Source organism: Salminus brasiliensis, chromosome 8 (genome assembly GCF_030463535.1).
Source record: "Salminus brasiliensis chromosome 8, fSalBra1.hap2, whole genome shotgun sequence".
In the NCBI taxonomy this organism is placed as follows: Eukaryota; Metazoa; Chordata; class Actinopteri; order Characiformes; family Bryconidae; genus Salminus; species Salminus brasiliensis.
The window spans coordinates 37321471-37341272 of record NC_132885.1 but is presented as its reverse complement, the minus strand read 5'-3'; the positions used below and the strand labels follow the sequence as shown (position 1 = coordinate 37341272).

The following is a 19802-nucleotide window of genomic DNA, read 5'->3' as shown; positions in this document are numbered from 1 at the left end:
GGCAGGAAGCACGTCCAGAGTCTGTTTTGAGGGAATCATCATCAATGCAGACAGAAAGGTCAAGGAAGGGTAATGTGGAGTCCTGTAGAAATGCAGATGCAGGAAACTGACTTTTCGAAAACCGTGCTGTTCTTTTGAGCCCCAAATAAGACTGGTGCAGGTGGTCATTAACAAGCAGTGACTGCAAACATCAGAGAGCCAATCAGAAATGGAGCTTACAATTACAGCAGGTACAAGATACTTGCCTACAGACTCTTATGTCTGGCCCCCACTACAAGATCAAACGTTGATTTTCCTAGATTACCCTGTAGTGTGTGTTGTCTAGAATCCAATCTTTAGTTCTCCGATCTTCTCCCAGAGCAGTCAATTCTCTTGTGGGAAATGCCTTAAATTTTGACCTCATGCCTGAAAGACCGTCAACCAATGAGAGCCAAGCCGAGCGGATCTCGCCAGTGTGTGTGGAAGATGTTAAAAGCCGTCTTCCACCATGTTTGTTTACATCCAGGATCGGAGCTGTTGGTTGGGCGTGTGTGTTAAAGTGTGTGGTGTTCATGACACAGCAGTTGTCATGACTGACAACGACCCCAGGCAGAAATCTGAAAATGAAAAATGGCGTTATGTGTGGGATCTCGCTCACGTTTTCAACGTCCGTTTGGATTTTAAAAAACCTGAAGTTTGGACCAGGCATCAAAGGTGGAGGGTACTGGGATTCGAACCCTGGTCTTCACCATAGCAGAATCACTCTCAGGTAAAGGCACTGCCTCTCCCTGCTCTAACCTTGCAATTAACTTGAGTGTATCCAGGTGTGATGGCACAGGGAAAGCACCCAACTGGACCAGGAGTGAATAGCCCTGTTCTACAATGGTGTAAAAACAGTATCACCATTGTCTTATTCTTATTCATAGGCCCAGCGAGTGAAGCAGGGACCTGGTGACAGAGAAATATGCTCATTCTTTTTTTAATCACTTAAGATCTCTGAATTCTGCTGACCCCGCACTACTCCAGCGGCTGACGGGGGACTCGGAGGCATCCGGAGGTTCCGTGGTGCGCCCCTGTCAGGCTGACGCTAAATAAATAAAGGGGTGTCTCTAATGATGCCATTGCATGCATAGCCAAGCAGCACTAAATGGATCAGTTGGTGAATTACTGCACTGTAAAAGACATTTATAATTATCCCTTAGCGAGCGTTTCCATTATTCCGCATGGCTCCGTGCCATGATCCCCCTATTAAACTTGGATGGATGTGTGCTTTGCTGATAAATGCTGCATGAGGACTGTTCCCTCTCCGTTTCTTCTTAATAATGAAACCGATATATCACAGTATATAGGTCACCTAAACGGATAATTTAAAGATCTTCGAAAGTCTTAAAAAAAAGCGAGAATGCAGTTCCTACTTCCAGGCAGTCACTAGGCTGTTTCTATGTTGTCAATACATTACAAAAAATGGTTGTTTTTGCTAGGAGGTTGCTATGGAGATGTTTAGTGGTTGCTATGATGTTGCTAAATAGTGGTTACTGTGGGATCCCTTGTTGGTGCTATGGTATGCCAGGTGGTTTCTATGTTGGTACTGCGTGGCAAGTATGCTTGCTTTCCATTGCTATAGTAACCCAGGTGTTTGCTGTGATGTTACAGAGTGGGTGCTAGGTGGTTGCTATAGTATCCTAGGTGGTTGCTGTGGTGTTGCTAAGTGGTTGCTAGATGGATGCTATAGAGTTGCAAGCTGATTGCTGTGGTATTTAAATCGGTTGCTATATTTTTTCTCTGTGGTTGCTGGGGTTTTGCAAGGCAGTTGCTATAGTTCCCCACAGTGGGTGTTGCTAAGTGGTTTCTATGGTATCCTATGCGCTGGGTGGTTGTTATGTTGTTAGTAGGTGGTTGCTGCGCTGTTGCAAAGTGCAAAGTGCTAGGTGGTTGTTATCACTATCGATAGAACGCGTGCACCCCAACATCACAGTAGGAAGTGCCATTAACCCACCCCTGAGAAGAAGGCTAGTTGCGCTCTGTAAGTGGTTGCTATGGTATCCTAGGTAGTTGCTATGGTTTTACTTAGTGGTTGCTGGATTGCTGCTAAGCAGTTGCTAGAGTAACTCACGGTGGGAGTTACTGAGTGATTGCTATGCCAGGTGGTTGCGATAGTATTGCTGGATGGTAGCTATGGTGTTGCTTAGTGGTATCTGAGGTGGTTACTATGGTGTTGCAAAGTGGTCGCCAGATGGTGGTTTTGGTGATTGCTATTGTGTTGCTAAGCTGTTGCTCGATGGATGCTATAATGTTACAAAGTGATTGGTATGGTTTTTCAGGTGGTTGCTCTGGTGTGGCCAAGTGGTTGCTGTGATACCATATATGGTTGGTTGGGTTTGTGTTGGGTTTTCGACCATTGGGACATGAAACAGGTGCACAGACCTTTGCCCCATATTCATTCCTATAGAAAAAAAATCAGTAAAAATACATTTTGTGGAAACTGTGCTTTCGATCAAGGTTCCCATCTGGGGTCGGAACAGTGTTGATGTGTTAGGAATCTGTGGGACGAGTTACACGATTAAAATCTGTCCAAAAAATAGGAACAGGAAAAAGAAAAGCCGTTAAATGAGATAAATCGAATGATAGTAGAGTGATAAATATTGGAAATAGAGTCAACCCTAAAATTGTGGCATAGCCATAGTCACACTGACGTCGCATGTGTTCCTTTGTTTATGCATAAAACAGCCTTCACACGTATTCACCTAATGCAGCTGATTAGCAGTGATTTGATGTGTCCATTATTCACTAAACAATCTCCCAGAGACTGGATTTACACCACCAGCATCTCCTGCTAATGATAAGAAAATGCATTTCCAGGATCAGCAAATCAGCCTGACAGGTGTGACCTCAAGTTCCACTCAGGCAGCGCTCTCCGCTGGATGAGTGTCAGTGTCCGTGACGCCTTGTCCGTTCCACACCTCAGCCAGGGGTGTCCACATTTGGCTTAAACGAGACACTAGCTCGTTAGCTTAAATAGATCTTACTCCCTACATGAGATCGTACACCTGGAATGTTTTTTTGCTACACTGCTTCCATAAATACACCGCACACAGAAATCACACGTCCCGCATCCTCCCCACCTTCCCACTTCCCCTGCCTTTCTACTGCTCGGCGTCTCCTTTTTGGTGTCCCTCTAATGAGTAACATTACACAGTAATGAGCTGAAAAATCTCCCAGATCAAGAGGATTCCACAAAATAACAGTGTAAACAAGCATGAAAAATAATGACCGCCCACCACCGCTCCTCCCCACCCCACCCCACCCTTTTCCTCCACTCGTGTGTGTGTTTGCTTTCTATTTCTGGGGTTTTTCTATTTCTTTGGAATGCATGTGTGGATTATAGATGACATTCTGCAGCAGTGCACTGCCAAAAGTCCTCAAAAGCTCCTTACGCTTGCACACTCGTGTCTTTGATAGGCCATAATGTAAGCAGAGTTTGAACAACTTTCCCCCCGAACATGTCAGTTTTTCCTCAGCTCAAAAGTCGACTCCCGGGCTCCTTTTCTTGCAGAATCTCTTGCTCTCTCGCTTCGGAAGGCAGGTGCATGTTGGAGATTGCATTATGTATTCCGACAGCTTTACCTTGCTCACAAAGACGCAAACTTGGGGGGAAAAAATGCGCATTACGGCTTAAGGAGCGGTTCATATCGGGGGCATATACAACGCAGACACAGGCGAAGGCTTGGATTCCCAACACTGTGTATAATGATCAGTATGCTGATCTTTTTACATTTCACACACAATCCAAAATGGTTACAGACCTATGAGGCAGCGGCGGGAAGCCCAGCACACTTTGATCGTGTTAAATTGGCAGCATGTACCAAAGGAACCCTGTGAGTTCTGCCTGTTTTTGCAATGTTCCTTCAGTAGACGAGGTACTCGGGTTGAGCCTGTGACTGTGTTATGTTGCTAATGGTGCATTTCGGTCAAAACAGCTGCATAGTCCATAATTTAGTCTGTAGAAAACCTGCTCTCTGTGTGAGAAAAGAAGCTAGGGTAAGGATAAACCCAGTTTGTGTAGCGCCGTTTTCAGAAAATTACAATTACAAAATGTGGAATTACAAAATATCTGATGCATCATATTTCTGTTCCGTTTCTACATCTAGTAAACAGCCAAATAAGCTCATTGGGGGCGCTGTGGAAGCTCACTGACTGGTCACCTGTATAAACAGGTGGGATAAAAACGAAACCCCGTAGTTGCGAGTTTAGCAACATGCTGAGTTCAGGTAAAAGGGATAGCAAGCAAACCTGGATGAACCAGTCAGCAAAATGTGCCTGGAAAACATTCGTGAGACCGTTCACCCGACCCTGTGCTCTCCGATGTTTATCCTCTAAACATATGTGATTTGAACCTTAGCAGGAACACGGCTTGTGCTGTGGTATTTAGCCTACTAGCTAACTTACATAAGCCTAGATAGCCGGCTACGAGTCCAAACACAGCAGAACTGGCCTACTCCACGAGCTTCGATAGCTCAGCAGTCTGTTACTGACCTAGCTAGCTAAGCAAAGGCTAGCTTAGGGAGTGGACTACAGATCAGACTTCAGAACCACATGAAAACGTTAAATTCAGACTCGAATTTGTCCTGTGGTGTGAGCAGATTATTATCCTGCTAACTGAGCTAGCTAATGCTAATCAGCTTCTCTCTCCTGATTCAGAGCAGCTTAACATTAGCAGTTGTCGTCAAACTGATGATGTAACACTCAGAGGATTGAACTGAACTTTGCATTTGATCGGTTTTAGGTTTTAAATTAACGCCGGACAAGATTGTACGAAGCCACGTTTACCGCGGTACTGTTTTGAGGCGGTGTGAAGATACGCTAAAAGTCTCCACCCCAGTGGCCGAGCTTGCTCTGAGCAGCTGTTTAAAGATCTGAAAATGGAAGTAATTGCTGCCCACAAGCCCACTGCCGATCACCTACCACGGTTCGGATGACCACTAACTTAATATTTTAATATTTAATGTAAATGTGTAAACAACAGTTGCTCCACTGCACCTCTACACCAGACAACCAGACAGTGTCCAAATAAAAACCGAAGTTCCAAGGCCAGGGTTCCAAAACCATGAGTTCTGTGATCCGTTACCCTACCGCTACCCACAGGACGGAGTAAAGCTACAAGACTGAGCTAGTGGTTCTCAGCTTCTCTGCAGTTTCTACAGTGAAGTGATTTTATTAGCATAAATGAGTCCAGGGGAACTGTGGAGGTCAAGATGAGCTCTGAAAGGCGGAGAACACTCTCAGAGAGAACTCCCCGTATGCTGCTGAGACAGGCAAATGACAACCACCATTACAACCCTCTATGTCAAGAGGATGGTGCAGCGTTCCACTGTGCAGAGTTGCTTGCACAAACATAATCTTGATGGAAGCAGGAGACCTGACCTGTGATTTCATCACGAAACTCAACATTTGAAGTATTTTACAAAACATCTAGAGGAGGTACATTTGGAGAATAATGAGATGCCAATTCATTTGAAACTGTGAAGCAAGGGAGTGGATCTCATGCTCTTGGGGTTGTGTTGCTACAAATCCTGGATTCAAATGTCAAACCATATGTAAAAGGTGCCAAACTGAAACACATGTGGCTTCTACAACCAGGGACTACCTAAAGAGACACAGCCCGAGCTCTTTGGAATGGCCCCTGATCTAAACATCACAGAGAATTTGAGAATAGACTCCCGTGCTGCAAGATGACCCAGCAATATCTACAAGAACTGGAAGACCTTTAACTGCTACAAAAAGCACTTGCAAGGAGATATCAGTCTAAGGCCTCTCTCGGGAAAGGTCCCCAAACCTCTGCACGGGCACCATTGATTAATTTTACAGTGCATTGGGTTGTGGCGGTGGCTGTGTTTACTATTAGTTCATTAAATAAAACAACTAACAAATGTATCATTTGGCCAAGGGTGCATATTGTTCGTCAGTGTTCTGTTAAGAAAAAAGGAATATTTATCAACAACAATGACAAGACGACAAAAAAAATCTCCAACTGATGACAAAAATGGGGAAAAAACTAAATTAATAAGTATTAATTGTTTATATTAACATATTAATAAATACTCTATTTTTAGCCAATCAATTGAAAAAAAAGTCCAGTTTTAGTCAATTAATTGTATTACATATTGTCTAGTATAATCAGTTCATCTAAAAAAAATATTTAGTTTGATTTTAGCCAATTAATGTATAAAAAATATTTAGCCTAATTTAAGTCAATAAAATGTTAAAAAATATTTAGTCTAATTTTAGCCAATCAATTTGTTCTTAATATTTAGTCAAAATTTAGTCAATTGATTGTTTAAAATATTTTGCCTAGTTTTTCGTCATGTATTTATATGGTTGTACAGTTTCCTAAACATTAGTTTTAAAAATGATACAGATTTTTAATATAATATATATTAAAAATGTGTGTGTGTGTGTGTATATATATATATATAAATTATATATAATTTAATTAATTTTTACATATTATATTTAATAACATGCTAACTTCCCAAATTATGGAAATTAAATGCTGTTATGATATGTTTTTCTCTGTGACTTTTTGCACATTTTTTTGAGCTTGGTTAAGTTAGTTGGATTTTGGATTTTAGTGGATATTTGCATTTTGCCCCTCCTAGGTTTTAAGACTTATAAGAAACGCAATCAGGCTTCTTATTCCTTTACGGTTTTAAACAATGTACGCATTTTAAAGACCTAGCATCTTCTGCGCCTGCTGTAGCCATTCTGGCTGTTTCCCTTAAATTGTACTGAATGTAGCGTGTTCTCTGTTCCTCTCTGTTCGAATTTGAAAAATTCTGAGATTTTAGGATGTGAAAACTGCATCATTAGGATACAGTGTGGTCTGGCTGGTTTAAAAAGTTAATATGTGCTGATTAAAATAATTGGTCAGGTTTTCACATTAATCGTTTAGTTTTTATTTGTTAGGTCTCGTCTCGTTTTCATCTAAAAACAAAAAAAGGTTGTCAACAAATATCTTCGTCATAGTTTTCATTCACAGAATTAACACAGATACAGAGACTATTATCACTATTTTTTACTTTATTCAAAAAATCTAATAAAAGGCTTATCTGTTGTCTAAAGTAGGACCTCTCAGGCTGAAGTCGGCTCATTATTCACCTGCTCCATTAGCGAATTTCCCTTCCTACCTTAAAAAGCGTAGGTGTTACATTAGGGTGCCATTAAAGACTCATGGCATTAAAAGTGGAACGAAAAATGCAATAAATTAGAAGCCAACTTTAGCTTCATGATGTATTTAGTAAAACTGAATATAAAGCTCTTCTGACCTTATCCATACTGGGTGCTTTACACACCTGGGAGTGCATCCAGGTTCAAGTTGTGTTAAAGATTCCTGGAAATGCATCTTTTAGCTAGACAGGCTGCACTTCACTAGCATAATTGTGTCCCTTAATCAAGCTGTATCTCCTGCAACCACAAACCTTCCTGTCTTCTTGCCCTCCCAAGAATCGTACGTGGCGGACTTCGATGGCCGGAGCTCTCTGCTCTACCGGTTCAACCAAAAGTCCATGAGCACAGTGAAGGACGTGATTTCTCTGCGCTTTAAGAGCCGGCAGGCAGAGGGTGTATTGCTGCATGGCGAGGGCCAGCGAGGAGACTACATCACACTGGAGCTACACCGTGGAAGGCTAGCTTTGCATCTCAACCTTGGTGAGTCATGTCCCGTTATGCCATGCCAACCTTATCTTGTCTGACCATCGTACGTATTTTTTTTTTTAACTGAAGGGAACTGTGTCTGGGACACTGCCTGGGTTACCTAGAAATCACCTAAAAAGTACTTAAATGGGCTACAAGGTGAAATAAAGGTGAAATTGGTGAAGACTTTATAAAAAAATGCAAAAATTAAACTATTTCTTTCAGATTAGCATTTTTAGTTTGAATAGAAACTTAGTATAGATTTGATTGGTAAAGGAGAATACACTGACCGGCCACGTCAATAACACCATTTTCCATTATATAACCAGAAAGAGGCACTTTGTAGTTTGTAGAATTCCAGACTGTTTCTCTGCATACTTTCTTAGCCCCCCTTTCACCCTGTTCTTCAATGGTCAGGACCCCACAGGACTGATTAGCACAGAGCAGCTATTATTTAGGTGGTGGGTCAACCTTAGCACTGCCAGACATGACCCTGACTGACATGGTGGTGGCAAGCGTGTTAGTAGTGCGTGTTGCAGTGGTAGAGGGGATCAGACACTCGTTTAAACACCACAGCGCCACAGCTGGACTAAGAATAGTCCACTAACCAGAACTATCTAGCCAACTAGGTAAGAGTGTCTAAAAGTGAGCGGACAGTGAGTGGACACAGTGTTTAAAAACTCCAGCAGCACTGCTGTGTCTGATCCACTCGTATCACCATGTCAGTTTCACTGCAGTCCTGAGAAGACCCATCATCCACCTGCTCTGTGGTGGTCCTGAGGCTAATGAAGTATGCAGAGAAATTACTATATGGGAAGTGGAGCTGATGAAAAGGACAATGGGGTGGTGTTAATATTATGGCTGTTCAGTGTATAGATAAGCACATATTAACCACATTCTTAAAAAAGGATGCCTCTCTGCCTCTCTCAGACGACACCAGGGTCAGATCCAGCAGCGGCCGTATGGTGGTCACACTGGGCAGCCTGCTAGATGACCAGCACTGGCATTCGGTGCTCATCGAGCGCTTTAACAAGCAGGTCAACTTCACCTTGGACAGGCACACACAGCACTTCAGGGCCAAAGGTGACGGAGACTCTCTGGAGGTGGATTACGAGGTAGCTTTCTTTGACCTCCTATCCTCCTTTCACTGGAAAAGTAAAACTGTTGGTAATAACAAGACGACAAACTCCGCTTCGGTGGAAGTTGTTTTGCTTGTAGGCTCTGAGCGGAAGTTTACAACATCTAGAGAAGGTCTAATTATCTAAGGAAGGGGGAAACGACACTCGAATCGATTGAGCATCCATGTGGTGGGATTTTCTAAACAAACAGAAGCCCTTAATCTTACTCATATTAAGCAGAGATCAGAGAGTAATGCACTGCTGGAACTGAAAGATGAAGCGTAGATTTTGTTTTCTCTTCGGAAAGTATAAAGTATTCCCCTGCAGACACTTTTTGATGTTGTGGTTTTTTTTACTTGCTGATATCTGCTCCTCAAAGCTCAGCTTCGGTGGGATCCCTCTCCCTGGAAAGCCTGGGACGTTTCTCAGACGAAACTTTCACGGCTGCGTGGAGAACCTGTACTACAACGGAGTAAACATCATCGATCTCGCTAAGCGACGCAAGCCTCAGATATACAGTGTGGTAAGACTTCTCAGTATAATACTTAGCATTCTGTAAAGCTTCTGTGCAGTAAAGATGCGTTTTGGGAGTTTAAATGTGGGATTTTAATCTACACATATAATGCAGACTACTGTGGATACAGTATAGGCAGCATATCTGTCTATATCAGTCATGCAAAAACATTCTAGCCTTAGTTTTACTGTTTGACATAATTAAAATCCTGCAGTTGTTTATCCCCATTGTTTCATAATTTCACAATGAATGGAGCAATAAAAAATGCTCCAGTACGAATTACAATAAAATGTTTACATTGACTCCTATTGAAAGTAATAACCCTGAATGATTAAAAACAAAATCAAAATTTTAGGTCCAAATTAACGCCTTAACACTTCAGGGCTTATTACACACTAAGCTAGGTGCATTACTCAGGGACTACAGGGACTTCTGAGCTAACTGGTAGGGCTATTCTTTGGTATAGAGAATTTTTGAATAACACTATCGGCCAGTCTGCGGTCCTTATGAGCACCGAAGAAGGACCAGAGGATGACCAGCACCAGCAAAGTATACAGCAACAGATGAGCTTCTGACTTTATATCTGCAACGTAGGTCAACTTGGTAGGGCTGTCTAATAGAGTGGACAGAGAGTGCACCCAGTGTTTAAACACTCCAGCAGCACTGCAGCGTCTGATCCACTTTAACCCCTCAAATGGTCAATGGTCAAAGTGTTATTACACACTTCCATTACCAGGGAATTGCCCCACCAGTTTGTACAGAAGTCCTTGTAGCTACTGAATGACACCTTAGTGTGTAGTGTAGGGTGCAGTGTACATAAACAGGTTTAAAGATGCGTTAAATATCATTATAGGGGGGTTATAAAGGAATCGTGGTAGTATTGACCGATATTTTTGTTAATTAATATTAAATGAATTAATTCATTAATTAAAATTCACAACCAAATCACCAGCATTTCTCCCCACTCGATGTGGAATGGGCGGTCCAAAAAGTGGGTCAGGTTGACATCAGCATACCCCTGACCAATCACAACGCTTACATGGCTCAGCCCTCTCTTCGAGTCAGAGCAACCCGGCGAGCTAAAGCTAAAGCCCAACCCGGTGAGCTAAAGGTTGAAGCCACTACTGGGGTAGAGGCTACCCTGCGTACACCCTTACGTCCACGAGGCTGGAAAGCGGCATGGGGTATCACGCTGTCCGATACCCGCCGAAGCAAAGAACTGGAGAGGCACTGGGTGCCGGACGGGAGGGACGACGGGGCATGCGGGGTAGTCTTTACCCCAGTTGCAGCTCAAGCTTGTGTCTGTATATGGGCTGGTAACGCTGTTCCCGATATCAGAACCTCAGTAAAACCCTAACGATCCGTGAAATCACAACATCGCAACTTCTCTGTGTCAAGGCTGCATGTGTTGCCATGGTAATGTAGACAAATTTTGGGCTGTCAGTCTCGCATGTTCATTGGAATCAAAGGGGAGGTCTGAGAAGGGCTTTTTGGTGATTTTCGAGGAGTGCTTTATCAGATTCTTGCTCTGAGTTTTCTATGTAAACTTAGCTGACTTTGCTTCATTGAACACCCAAGTTTAGTTTTATACAAGAAAATCAATATATAAAAAATGTCCCAGGAACTTTAACCCCCTTAAATAGCCAAAGACTAGCCCCACCAGTTTGGAGAGAAGTCCCTAATACACCTTAGTGTGTAATAAGCCTTGGGTGTTAAGGGGTTAATCTCCTTTTCAGCGATACATCAAATTCTACAGTCATTGTCCTCAAACTATCGAACTCTATCGAGGCACTGCAGTCCTTGCTGTCATCAGTACATATGATAAGCTGGATTTCAGCTTAGTGATGGTACAAAGCATAAATACTGTAGAGATGAAGATCCAGTATTCGCCTCACATTTGCTCACCATGATCTCAGATATGTCATCTTCCTCAGCCCAACCCAGCCCAGTTTAAACCTACTGGAGTAAATAAAAGACTGCTCAAATCTCCTGTTGTGGAACATTAGCTGCTGTCCACAGAGAAGTCATGTTCACTATGATGATAATCATATTCTCCTGTCCATCACTGCTTCTCCAGAGAACGTCCAGCTGTCCCTCTAGCTTTGAAAGCAAAATAACAAGACAGTTGAGTCGTTTTAGACAGAGCTGGTGATTGAGAGAGGAGGGCTGTCAGACTGGCGGAGCTCGTGAGGCAGCGGGTCCTCCGAGGCTGTAGTTCACTGATCTGGTGTCTGCATGGCCCTGTGGCACCGGGATCAATGAGGTGCTCACCTCGCACTGCAGTAACCTTTTCACGGCTACATGAGCTTCTGTCCTGCGGATGTGCTCTCTGTGCTCCTGCTGGTCTCAGCGGAGCTGCGCCTGTGACATTTATCCAGGCTGCCGGCTCCCCTCTGTGGGTTCAGCCGTCTGGTTTAACCCCCCCCTCCCGCCTCCCCCCTTTACTCTTCACTTCTTTGATTGCCTTCCCCCTCTCCTCTTCCAGCTTCCTCTGTGGAACGCTGTACTTGAGCTCGGTGCATCTTCTTATCTTCAGATCTGCCTGTTTGTTCTGCCAGTATGAGAAGTATGGAAATAAGTGTTACACCAGTACCGTTAGTCTCAGAGTTTCTATTTAAGCTGCTTATTCGTACTGATCGTTATAGTTCAGTCAGTGGAAATAAGGTAAGGAAACCCAGTAAATCCAGTTAGGCTTCCTGTCGACACTGGCCATTTTTTGCAGCTCATTTTTGAAACATTTGCTACTTTGGCTTATAAGAAATGTTCATTTGCTCATGCTCATCAGTGTGATCTGTTTAGACTGGTGTGCGATGTAGACTAAGTCAAAAAATGTCATTTGGGCACTAAAGGTTTATATATTTTATATCTATATATTTTTGATTATTTTTTAGCTGCACAGTGACTGACAATCATATCATTTAGCAGATCAATGGGACCTCTATATTCTACAGCAAAAAGTTTCATTTATGTATCATTTCCTCTTTATTGTTTCTTTTTATTGATATAATTTTTACAATTATTTTCTTTTTGCATAAGCTACTCAAATCTGTGTTACTATAGCATCTGTTTCTCTGATATCTTTTTTGTTGATTCTTTTTTGTATTTTTTTTTTGGCCATAATTTACTCAAATACGTATCAGTTTCTCTTTTTTGTTAGCTTTTTTATTTCTTATATATTTTTGCATATTCTATGTACATTCTTATTGATATACTATTTCTCTTTGCTTGATATTTTTTCTTTTTTGCTGTTTTTTTTCTTTGTACTTCTTTCTTTTTGCATATGTTACTCATTCATATTATTATATCTGTTTTTCCTTATTAATATTTTTCTTTTTGTCCTTTTTTTAGAATTTCATTTGGAGTATTTTACTTCAAGCTTTATTCTTTTTACTGATATTTTGCCATAAATACTTATTACCACTTTCTAATACCACAGAACTATTTGCTTTTCAGCTTTTACACATATTCTTATTACCACAATATTTGTAACCTTTTCTTTTAGTTTTTAGCAGATTTTACTTTTTAATTCTTGATACATATTAATATTACACATTTCTGTTTCTCAGTCTGGCAGCAGTTTACACTATTGCACATTATAAATGAAACTCATTATAAACTGAAAAGACATTACTTATTAATATGTGTCAGTAGAGACACTTTAGTCACTTCATTTAGAAAGTTTTAATAAACATTGATCTACGATCAGTGGAATCATTCGGATTACTTCAGTTTTTACACCAGAAAACATTTTGTATTGATTATTTTAGTTTTTCTCCAGTTTGAGTGTTCATAAGCTTGCTTTCCTTACATGTGCATTGCTACATTTACTCCAAAACACTGTCTGTATTTGGAGTGTTTGGTGCGTCAGAAAGTCTTCCATCAGTCCTCAGTCCCTCAGAGACTGCTTATAAAGTAAACATCTTGCTTTGTTAAAATTCAAATTAAGATCTAATTAAAATCTAAGTAATCTCTGTAATCAGGAGGTCCCAGGTTTGAGTCCCAGGAAGCATAATAGACCTTTATCTGGGTTGATAGGTTGGTCCTCCCTGTCCCCCATCACCCCCCAAGAAAGTGTGGGCGTCTGTTTACTGATGTAACAATTAGCAGACGTCATTCTCCTCCATTTCACAAACACCCAAGTTTTATTTTCACAATTCTAATACACTAGAAAGTCAGCTGGCACTGCCATGCGTATCACACCGTGAACTGTACCCAGCCCTAATGGTAATGCAGCCAAGCTACTGCACGCTACCACTGATGCCTCCTGTCTGGTTATATAAATTTGTACACAAAAAGACCTTTTCGCTCTCATGCTCTTTAACTGACAGTTGTGCATGATCTGCTCCAGCAAATTCTCTGGCAGAGTGTTCGCATCTGGATCCCAGTGCCCTTTTGACATTCCCCTGTCGGCATGTGAACTGACATGTGGCTTGGCACGTTCCCCCCCCTCCTCCCAGGGCAACGTGACCTTTTCCTGCTCGGAGCCGCAGCTGGTGGCCGCTACCTTCCTGAGCTCCAGCAGCAGCTTTCTGTCTGTGCCGGCCCCGGCACCCACTCCGGAGGGGCTCTCAGTGCGCCTGCAGTTCCGCACCTGGAACCCGGACGGCCTGCTGCTGTCCAGCAGCCTGGCCTCAGACCAGGAGCCCTGCTACCTTCTCCTGCAGATTAGCAGCGGTCGCCTTCGCCTCACCCACCACGCTTCTGACCTCAAGACATCGGAAGTGTCCACTGGTAAGCTACTAAATTGCCAAGTCTTTTTTTTCCCCATGTGCGGCTACCAGCTAAGCTAGTTCTGTTTTGTCAAGGCATCTGCAAGGCATCCCTACTATGATTATATGCGACGGCCAGAGGAGGACGGGTCTCCCCTTGTGAGTCTTAGGCCGTTTTTTTCCACTGCAGGGCTGAACAGTTCTGAGCATGAAGGCTAACCATTCCAGGGCTTTTCCACATGAACACGGTTCGGCACGGAGCTCCGGGCCCAGTTTTCTCAGCACAGTTAGCTAACCATACTTGGGATCACAGAACCGGTCGGTATGAGGGCCAAGGGATCCACTGATTGGCTGTATATTCGAGTCACCTTTCTGCCTTTATATTTCCAGTACAGAAAATGGAGACTATGTTCATGAGGGATCAAGTGGATCCCCAAAATTATTTGGCGTACTACGTCTAGAAGTAGTAGTTGGCCTCCTTGGCGTGCAGATTACACAATGCTAACTGATAGATTATGGCCTCTGTGAGTTAGCTAGCATTACTTAGGTAGTGCTACATTAGCCTGGAAGTTGCAGTGCAAGGCTAAAGAGCGGTCCAGTGTAGAATGGTACAGGGCAGCCTTGTTAACCATTCAACCCTGCAGTGGAAAAGAGGCCTTCGTTCCTCTTAAGGGATTTTTTTTCTTGGAACCTTTGGCCTGCTCATCAGGGGTTTCATGTTTCTGCTTTGCAAAAACATCAGTTGTGAAACAGCGCTGTACAAATGAATCTGATTTGATTATTTACAGTATGTGAACCCTGTGGAATTTCTGCATTGATTGCTAATAAAATGTGGTCTGATTGTTATCTACGTCATAATTATAGACAAGCACACTCTAATTACCACTCTGTATGTCTTTTATTGAGCCTATTGAGCAAACATCCACAGTGCAGGCTGGAAAAAGTAAGTGAACCCTTCAATTTCAAGCAGCCCAAACCACGATGCTCCCGCCACCGTGCTTCACAGTTGGGATGAGGTTTTGGTGTTGGTATGCAGTTTTTTCTTTTCCCTCATAAGATAGCGCTGTGGATTTGTGCTAAAAAGGTCCACTTTCAGTCAGTCAGTCGGTCTTTGTTCAGTATTTTTTCTAATAGAGGACACTCTATTTTTGCAGTCCTGCAGGTCTTTTGCTGTTACCCTTGGATTCTTTCTCACCTCTTTTATGATTGCCCGTCATGCTCTTGGAGTGATCTTAACGGGATGCCCACTTCTAGGAAGAGTAGCAACAGTTCTGTATTTTCTCCCTTTGTTGACAGTTTGCCTAACCGTGGTTTGATGTACACCCAGTTTCTTTAGCAATCTCTTTGACAGTTGTTTGCATGCAAGGCATGATTTCTGTGTATTTGTGAAAACCCACACCTGCCTGATCTCCTTAATTGAAACACCTTTTGCCAGTTGGTTAGCTCTTGGCGAATTCATGAACACAGAGCATCACTTACTTTTTCTAGCCTGCACCGTCTATAAACATCAGTGTTTACTCAATGTGCTCAATTAAACACATGAACTGTGCAGTGATTGTCTATAATTGTGACTTAAACAACCACCAGACCACATTTGATTAGTAATCAATGCAGACGTCACAGAAGTCATTCCAACAGGGTCCACTAATTGTCCCTTGCAACTGTATGTTAATGCATCCAACATTATAAAGACACAATATTCCATACCTCACAGTGGTTAGCTGATCCCTTTCTGCCGACAGAACCTATCGCAAACCTGGAGAATATAGTATATTGTCGCTGTCCAGTGAAATACATGCATCTCCAAACCAGCAACTTTATAGGAGTCGGAAAAAAACTTCTGTTGCACCTCTGTTGGCCCATTCTTCCAGAATGACAGGGTATGCGTACGGGGCAGCTACAGGGTTCAACGGATGGAGAAAAGTAAAAATGGACAAACATGAAAATACATGTTTTCCACTGGACAGCAGCGATATTTATAGCATCAATAACAATCTCAGCACCGACACGGAAACCATCTCTCGGATTAAAACACCAGCGGTTCTCCTCTGAATCTCACACTTCTCATTCAGCTGGCAGATTTAAGGCGGCGTAATTGAAAAACAGCTCTCAATCCTGCAGGTTGTTGCAGCACAGGGATCACCAGTGTAAATGTCTTTCTTTCTTTATTATTATTGTTTCAGGCAGGCAAAGCTCGCAAGGCATGACAGACTGACTCACTGCCATGTTTAGCACTATACGAAATAAAGAGCCAAAACCCGCCGGCTTATCTCACGACTCACAAAGCCAGGTGGCGGCACGTTTCTCCCCCCCACCCTGCTTCTTCTTCTTCTTCTTCATCATAAGATAAACGTGTGAAATATACAGCGGTGGCAACCCACCCAAACAGGATTATCCCGTCGCCCGTGCTCAGACAGACAGACAGCTGCATATTTCACCCCAGTGGTGGAGCACGCCGTGCTGCTCAACAACAGTCATCAGAAGAAGTGGAAAAGAAAGGTGCTCTCCATCTGCTGCCTTTTCGGGGGGCTCGCCCAGGACTACGCTGGCGCTCCGGTACACCTGCAGCTCTTGTTCTGTGTGTGTGTGTGTTTTTCCCCCTCTCAGCAACGTTGACTGAAATGTGGAGCCCAGTAATTATAGTCAATGGGAGACAGAGCGCTGCGGTGAGCGCAGATCTGCTGAGGCCCAAACGTGAGATCAAGCTCAAACGGCAAGCAGATGGCTTGCACAGAGGGGACCGTAGACACACAGCGGCCGCACACAGCTTGTGTGCCCTTCACGTGTAATGGCCGGAATTAATTAAATCAAACCACATAGAGCTTTTTTATTTTTTTTTTTTACTGTGTTTCTTCTGCCAGGTTGGCTTTGATGCCACTGCATATGCATAACAACGCCTGTATCAGCTTGCCTGTGTTTCGCTTCTGGTTTATATTGTATGATATGAAAGCCACTGGGCTATGTTCTCAGTCCTGTAGATCCCACCCACACTAACCGATATTTATAGTTCTAACACTTGTGAAAATCGCACAAGGACTATCACAACCTTTCCAAGCAGCCAGGATGTGGGAATATTAGACACGTGATAGTAGGAAAAAATTATCATTAATTCCCATATAATAAGAAAAATGCGTTTCCCGAAAAGACACACAGATTAAGTGCTTCCTACTTGCAGGGAGTTGCTAGGCTCTATTTTCTAGGTGGTTGCTATAGTAACAGCAGTGGTTGATGAGTGGTTTCTGTGGTATCCCAGGTGGTTGCTACAGCGATGCTAAATGGTTGCTAGCTTACTGCTATAGCGTGCCTTGGTGGTTGCTTGAGGAACACTTGTTATGTTATCCCAGGTGGCTGCAATGGTGCCTTAGGTGGTGGGTAGGGTGTTGCCAAGCCATTGCTGTGTTAGCCTATGTGGTTGGTTGCTGTGGTGTTGCTAAATGGTTGCTAGATTGCTGCTATAGTGTGGCTAGGTGGTTGCTGTGATGTTACTTAAGTGGTTGCTAGCTGGTGGTTAGTGGTTACAAGGTGGTTGCTGAACACTTATGGTATCACAGGTGGCTGCAATGGTGCTTCAGTTGCTTGTTGTGATGTTGATCTAGGTGGTTGTTATGGTCTTGGTAAATGGTTGCTAGATGGGTGCTGCAGTGTTGCTAGCTAGTTATGATGTTGCTTAGTGGTTGCTCAACAGTTATGGTATCGCAGATAACTGCTATGGTGTTTCACAGGGTTGGCTGGGTGTTGCCAAGTGATTGCTGTGTGGTTGGTTGCTATGCTGTTGCTAAATGGTTGCTAGATCGGTGCTTAGAGTGTGGCTAGGTGGTTGTTATGATATTGCTTAGAGCTTGCTGAACAGTTGTTATGGTATACCAACTGGTGATTACTATGGTGTTTCAGGTGCTTGCTAAGTTGTTAAGTGGTTCCTGTGTGGTTGGCTGGATGTTGATAGTGTATTTGCATGATTGCAACACAAAGAGGGCGCAAGCACTTGGGGTACCATGGCAGACACCTAGCAACCATCTAGCAACACAATTTCAAAAACATGGGGTACCATATCAACACCAAAGCAATCACTTGGAATACCATAGCAAACACTAGCAACCACCTAGCCACAACATAGCATCCATCTAGCGACACCAAAGCAACCACCTGAGATACAATAGCAAACACCTAGCAACACCATAGCAACCACCAAGGATACCATAGCAACCATCTATCACCACCAAAGCAACCACCTGGGATACCATAGCAAATACTAGCAACCACCTAACCACAACATAGCATCCATCTAGCGACACCAAAGCAACCACCTGAGCTACAATAGCAAGCACCTAGCAACACCATAGCCACAACATAGCATTCATCTAGCGACACCAAAGCAACCACCTGGGATACCATAGCAAAAATATATCCTACCTAGCAAAACCATTTTCATCCTAGTGACCACACAGCTGGAGCCTAGCAAGGTGGGAGCTACTGAAGCTGGGAAGCTATTCTGCGCTAGTTGTCACGGCACAGCATTGCTGACGGTGCATCTTTGGAAAGGCAGTGAAGCCGTACATTCACATTAATATCAAAGTAATTTACTAATATGTTCTGCATTTTGCATTTTTGCTTGACAGGTCAGAGGGTAAACGATGGTCTGTGGCACTTGGTGAGTCTCAGCACCAGAGGTTTGCAGATGACCATGACCCTAGACAACGAACCAGCATCATCCATTCAGCTAGAGGACTACCTGGAACCAAGGGAAAATTACTACTTTGGCGGTAAGAGAAGCGTCTAATAAACGTGCTGCTTAGCTCCTTGTTGTTCAAGCTTTAAAAGACAAAATTAGCTTCATTTATTTCCAGCGAAAACAGAAAAGTCTCTAACGACTAAATTCGATTTTGTACTCTTCAGTGCATCCACCCTTTCCTGTTGTTGCAGAATCTGTTTTTTTTTTTAGCAAAGTTCTGCATTTCCTCACCTCCAGACTTCAGTCTTAGACATTGAAGCCATTTCTTCTTGCCACCATCCAGCTCCTCTTTTCTCAGTAGGAGCTTGTTGATCAGCTCCACATCCTTTCAGACCCACAGTGTTGAGTCATCTTCTCACAGTGGAGGGATGGACACAAAACACCTGTGGATGTTTTCAGATCTGAAGAGAGAGTGGAGATGGATTTTCGCCTCTGTCTCAAAGATGAAAGCTTTTGCTGTTTGTCTGAGGGGGCAGTTTTGGTGGTCTACCAGCTTTTGTTGTTAGAAGTCCCATTTTTCCTGTATCCTTTAACACTCCCCCCCCCCCCCCCCCCCCAACAAATCCAGTTTTGGAAACTACTGTTCGTTCACAAATTTACCTTTGAATACATTTCTATATTATTGTAATTATTCCCTAATTTCCTTTTCCTAAAATATCTAGACGAATGACTTAATAGCTAATTGATCAATAGAAATCAATCAGAAAGAAACAATAGAAAATGTCATTATTTAAAAAATACAATCAGTAATAATTGATTGAATGAATTAGTGTCTTTCTTATACACACTTATTCTGGGCTAATGACTCTGGATAGTTCATAAAATGCAGTTGCAAACAGCAGTAAAGTGAACCCTTTGGAATGACCTGTATTTCTGCACTGATTACTAATAAAATGTGGTCTGATTGTTACCCAAGTCACAATTCTAGACCACAATCTAACCACACTAATCACATACAATCAATCATATTGAGTGAACATGCAAAATTCAGGCTAGAAAAAGTAAGTGAACCCTTGAGGTTAATAACCTGTAGAACTCCTAGAAAGCAATCATCTTCACCGAAG

At 42.8% G+C, this 19802-nt stretch overlaps 1 protein-coding gene across 1 annotated transcript in view; it reads left to right on the top strand.

The window, feature by feature from the left end:
* LOC140561353 (contactin-associated protein-like 5) overlaps positions 1-19802 on the top strand; it is a 149921-nt gene that overhangs the window by 71906 nt on the left and 58213 nt on the right. The window contains exons 5-9 of the mRNA XM_072686510.1: positions 7480-7683; positions 8599-8783; positions 9166-9309; positions 13758-14031; positions 18626-18769. Of these exons, the coding sequence (XP_072542611.1) occupies positions 7480-7683; positions 8599-8783; positions 9166-9309; positions 13758-14031; positions 18626-18769 (951 nt within the window). The remainder of the gene's footprint in view (positions 1-7479; positions 7684-8598; positions 8784-9165; positions 9310-13757; positions 14032-18625; positions 18770-19802) is intronic.